Source organism: Pygoscelis adeliae, unplaced genomic scaffold (assembly GCF_000699105.1).
Source record: "Pygoscelis adeliae isolate BGI_AS28 unplaced genomic scaffold, ASM69910v1 Scaffold14, whole genome shotgun sequence".
NCBI classification, from domain to species: domain Eukaryota; kingdom Metazoa; phylum Chordata; class Aves; order Sphenisciformes; family Spheniscidae; genus Pygoscelis; species Pygoscelis adeliae.
The window spans coordinates 12,543,042-12,549,041 of record NW_008825109.1 but is presented as its reverse complement, the minus strand read 5'-3'; the positions used below and the strand labels follow the sequence as shown (position 1 = coordinate 12,549,041).

The window sequence follows — 6,000 nt, the reverse complement described above, 5'->3', positions numbered from 1 at the left end:
TTGATGGGTCAACATATTTTCTCTTCGAACCAACTAGAAGTGCAAACAGGTACCTCAATTCACGCATGAAAGGCAGATTCCTATGTTCCTGTATTTGAAGAAGAAATAAAAATATTTAACAAAGAGGTCACAAAAATGTACATTACAGAAGTGCTACCCAATGAATTAAGTGTATATCCAGCCAATCATCATAATAGTATATAAGCTTACTTGTAGTACTACCAAGGTAGTGTTGCATGCCTTTTAGTTGTCAGTTTTACAAAATAATGTAGCTCTCTGGGAAGAAAGTTCTATTTCAGAAACTGAAAGCTCCCCAAAACCACATCTAGATGTGCCTGTTTGACTTGAAATGGAGCTGAACGGACAAGTGGACAAACTCAGTTGCATTTAAGACAGAACTGCTGTTCCCAAGACTTACAAAGCCTTAAGTAATGCACTGCAACAATATGCATTGATTTTATCGAAATTAGTACTCCTCTATACCTCTAGCAGAATTTCTTGTGAGCCTACACACTGACTAGTACCTTTTAAAGTTTATTTTTTACTGAAGACTAAATTTATAAGGTGTACACGAATCTTTATTATTTCTCTTGAAAGGGGTAAGAGAAATAGCCTGCTCTCCTTTTTACCTTTTTTTTTTTTTTTTTTAAAAAGTTCATGGGGAATATGGAGTTCTTTTTCTGGTTTCCAGGAGAGAAGCAGAAGAAATACTTTCTGCCTGTATAATGAAAAGCAAGTAAACTGAAACACAAATCCATCATACCATAGATTAATCCACAGGTTACAAATGCTGTGGAGATTGGATATCACTCATTCTCTTGAGTAGATAGGTGACAAATAACTTGTGAAATTAAAACCTATGTAACATCCACTTGTATTTAGAACAAAGTATCGTTCAAAGGCAGCACAGATGTCAGATGCTGGTCAAACTGGAATTACTTGATGACAAACTATTTCACATGCTCATCAAACAGCAGACTTGTTTAGTCATTCCTATGTCAATCCAGTATGCATAAAGCTTTTTGTACCTAAAGTCTGTTTTATTTCAGCTTTAAAAACTGTGCATGGTGAATTGGAATATGTTCTGCATAATACCTAAAAAGTAACTCTAGTCATGTAAATTCCCAAGTTTTACTTGCTCTTCTAGTCCACCGTGCAAAACACCTGCCAATTATAAACAACGTTCACAGAAAAGGCTGAAGACTTCATCAAATGCCACCCTAATTCAGCATTAAATCATCATAATTTACGAATAAAATCAGTCTCCTATTTACATATTTAAAGCACTTTATAACAACAAAACAGGGAAACAAATTGTGAAAGTGATTTTTTTCTTACTATTTTCATAAAGTGATCTATGAAAAATTAATAGAATATCAAGTTTAGATACAGATATATTTTATCAAGATGCTTCAATACCAGTGATAATTCTATGTATAATATAGATGATTGACCACAGAATACTCTAGATCTCACCTTCCTTTCGTTAAATTTGAAGTACATAGGCAGTGAGTATTATTGCATTACTTAGCCAAATTTACACTACTAATTTGGCTGAGTTTTAGGCATACTTGTAGCTTTAGGTTGAACAACTGGCTGCTGATGTCAGTAGGATTACTCAGAACAAACATCTCTGTAAAGCCTATAAAAGTTCTTTAAAACTAGAAAAATCCTTGTTGTTTTTTGAGAAAGCTCAATTTAATGCATTAGGCATGATCCTTGACCAGATTATGTGGGCATTACCACAACAAACAGTGATTCTGACTAAACGAAGCCTAAAATCTTCAAAAGGACATGAGCCAGTCCCCAAGACAAGGTATACAGTTCCACAAAAGACTTGCACATTAAAACAAAAAAGCTAATAAAGTAATCACAGCACAGCACACAGCTCTCAATTTTAAAGCATACTATAGGTGCAATAACACAAAAAAAGATTAACATCGATTTTAAAATAAAATCTGTATGGAAAGTTCATAATCAAAAACATTCTCTATTTTATCACCTATCCTGCCTGCATAAATAATTTCTTAATACACTCATGTTGGAACAATTTATGATTAAGAAATGCTTCTAAAGCAATCTACATGTTTAATACATAGCAAACATTCATTATTGTGAATCAGTACGCCAGGACACTGGCATAACGATAATGTTGAAACAGGGGGAAGGATGTGCTAACCTGTAGCACAGTAACCCACTTCCTCCGATAAAACGTTTCCTGAAGATATTGTTGAGGCCAAACATGTAGCCGGCCTCACCGCGTACAGAAAAAAAGATCTGTTCGTATGACAGCAAGAGGTAAGAGAACTGAGACACCAAAGAAGCTGCAGTAACTGCAGAGAAACATATTTGTTCTACAGAAGGAAGCTGAGGAACACACCAAGGAAGAAAAATTAATTTCAAATGAAAAAGAACAAAAACAGATTGGAGATTTTAAGTATGCCCAAGTTTCCAATCAAAAAAAAAAAAAAAAATCCAATTAGCTGAGGCAAACAGGGTGGGGTGCGTGGTTGTTTTGTTTTGGGTTTTTTTTTAAGTCAAAATTTATACCAATGATTTCTGGATTAAAAATTTTATATACCAAATTATTAATAGCATTTGGATTCAATATATTGATAGGAAAGAACAAACACACCCCACTATGCAAGATCCCCTGAAGTACAACCACATGCTTTAATCCTAAATGAAGAGATTGTCATGACCCTAGTATTAAACTCTACTTTCCACCAGCTGGAAGAACAACAGGATGTAAACCAAAGTCTTGAAAATCTGGGATTATTAAAACTTGGTCTTTATTAGCAAGGAAATTTGATCCTAGGGAGCGTCAGTCACATACAGTACTTAATACTAGGTTAAAAATAAAAAAACAAAACAAAACTAAGTCGAGATAGTTTTAAAACGAGTAAGCAGATGGAATTAAATTCCAGGGCTTTTTTTTGTTAACTGGTAGCTTATATTACAACTTTAAATCAATTTGCCTCTACTTGCCTTCACCTTATAAAGAAATAAAAGCACCACATTTGGGGGCATACATGCTTATTTCTTCTATTTGTCTAAGATCCAACTAGTGAAACCATCTCTTTTTCTAAATTCTCCCCAAAACATATTTCAACACTAAGACAATCCTTTTTCAGCTATAGATAAGACAGATGAGTACATCAATTAATAGTGTTATTTCATTCTGGAATTTAAGTTAAGAAAGGAGAGGATACAAACTACTGCCAGAGATTCTTACTAGCAGGCTTGCAGAAAGCAAAGTTTCTGCACAAATCCATATACTTGCCTGGTGTCACACCATTTCACACAGCCTTAATATTGTCTGTCATGGTCAGTATTTCTAAGAAATAACACTTTGGAATTGCTAAACGTGTTCGGCTGCTAGTGTCAATGTTTGGGCAAGACGTTTTTCAAAGACAACAGCTTGTTATTATCTATTTCATCCCACCTCTTAGATGCCAACTGCTTTTTATGCCCTGAAAAATGAAGGTAAAGAACTCTGAGTACTGGAGGATATTACTAAAACGAATTATATGACAAATAATGAAATACCAGGCAGAAAGTCAATCTAAAAATAAAAAACATAACTATTTTAGTACAACTCTTTGGTAAAGCATGACTTTATCCTGCCTTTTTTACTAAAATACACTGTCCCCTCACCCTGTTGTGACATGTTCCCGATACTACCCATGTTGTATTTGCACACCATCTCATGACCCAATGAAAACATTTTTTCCTAACAAAAATGGGCAGGGGAGAAATTATACAGTTCTGACTGAACATGCAACTTCCCTTTTATGGTACATACCTAGAGGTTTAGGAAATGGACGCTATCTTCTCTATGTCTGTTTTCTTTTGCTTTTTTAATTGCAGCTCTTACTTTTGCTAGTGAACATTCCAGTCAAGCCTGAAGTGCCAAACAACTAAGAACAGGCTGACAATACACTTCCTTTTTAAAATCCAAAAGAAAGGGATAAAAGGCAATAATCTAATTTCTGGATATGCAGAAATTCACTGCTCTGTAAACCCTTGCTAAAAATCAGGGCACCGAGTGCCTTCATGCTTCATACAGCCACTTCCTCTTCCCATTTCTTCCTTTCTATTTCATAACATAGAAACCAAGGTGCCCCCATGTATCTCTCCTCAGAGGGCATCCATGAAGGAAGAAAAATGGGTCTGTTTTGTCCCTCAGGCCGTGACCATTCCCCCTTACTAGTCTGAGGTCACAAGAAACCTGAGCCAAGCCCCCCCCTCCCCAATCCCATACAAGTACCAGAATAAACATAGGAAAATTTATGTTTACCTCATGAAAAGGCCAGAAAAGACAAGCTAATAACCAAAATCTTAATCTCAGATTATGAGTTACTAGTAATTAACATCCCCCAAAAACCAATGACGTGGCCAGGCCAACACTAACAATGCTGCTGGCAAAGCTACACAGATCAAAAACATGCGGGTAACCAAAAAGCATGCCTGTAGCTGCACGGTGCAACGGGTCTAGAATAAAATATGTTTGTTAACACAAGCTCCATTCACCTTAGAAATGCTCCCCAACTAGCAGCAGTGCTGGTACAGCTGTATCAGCAAAGCCGTTCCACTGAACCTGGCCTAAGCAGCAGTACACCGAGAAAACTCTGCCTCTCTCAACACCCTGCCCTGCACTCTACTGTGAAGCTAATGTATTTTACGTAAGATCCGCAACAGGAAGCTCAGAGAAATGTTAATTGGCACCTATAAAACCCGTGCTAGTTTGAGCCAAAGAACAGCGCGAAGTTCCATTAAAGAGAGAAATGCCCTTATCAGCCACTAGGGGAAGTTAGCTTCTAATTTTACCTTTTGGTTTCGGGGCAAGTCTTGAGCATTTGCAGGAGGATTGAAATTCAAAACTAGTCTTCGAAACTCCAGGAGGTTAAATAATGACTGAAAAGGAAAAAAAAACAAAAACAAAAACAAAAACGTTTAAGCACTTCTGTAAACAATACAAAATTCTTCCAAATGTGCCTTAGTGAATTAAATGAAATGTCGAACATATGAAATTACAAAGTTTCATTTCAGAAGCTGTATGATTTCACTTAACTTTGCTAAACATATTTTCAACAGAAGACTATTTTTGCCGAGAAAACAGCATAATGGAAAAAAACTTCTTTACAGTTAATCACATAAATGGAACAAGAATTTTAAATAAGTAAATTACTTTTTACAACAAGGATTTTATTAATTCTGTAACCGTCAGTTTTCAAAGCAAAATTAAAGCCTATTTAGCCATGTAAAATTCATCTTGTAGCCCCTCTATCATCTACCTCCTCAGTGCAGAGAGAATACGTCTTTGTATATGCAACTTAAATCCACTTCCAATTATCTGTACTTTTTGCATTCTGTCCACTTCTCCCATTATTATAGGACCTGAATACTGTACATTAGAGTAAGGAAACTGGGTTATACATCTTTGCGGGTAAGGACCTGGTAACATTCTCATTTTACGGACAACAATACATGAAAACAGGTATCTACAGGCATACCCGCAAAGAACCCCACAGTGTAACACAGAGCCTGGAGCCAAGAGAGTACAAGAATAAGATGACTCCGGGTTGCAAAAATAGAAGTCCAAAGCAGTGGCTGAGAACTGAAGTCTTCGGCACTTGCATAATTGCACTGTTGCTTTTCTGTGCAGGCAGAAAGCACTTTAACTAAAGTTCACTTCATTACCACAAACTAGCATTTCAATGAAGAAAGGGTAGCAGAAAAGTTCTAAAGTATTTTAAACATGCTCATCAGAGAAGCACAGGAAAGATTTGCCCTCCTATTCATCCCCTTTGGTTTTACAATAATTAATTTTTTTTTTCCCCCCTGATCACATACTGCTATTTATTTTGCAAAGGCAGAGCTTGCCTACCCCAGCAATAGACTTTGATCCCACAACTTGTCCTACACAGGTAAAGACTTAAGTCACAGACCACAGTGGGTTTAACAGGATTTCAACTCTACAGCACCAGGAAAGTGAAA

General features: G+C 36.3%; 1 protein-coding gene across 1 annotated transcript in view; it reads right to left on the bottom strand.

Annotated features, from left to right (window-relative positions):
- USP25 (ubiquitin specific peptidase 25) overlaps nucleotides 1-6,000 on the bottom strand; it is a 96,536-nt gene that overhangs the window by 55,847 nt on the left and 34,689 nt on the right. The window contains 2 exon segments of the mRNA XM_009327891.1: nucleotides 2-88; nucleotides 4,831-4,917. Coding sequence (XP_009326166.1) covers nucleotides 2-88; nucleotides 4,831-4,917 — 174 coding nt within the window.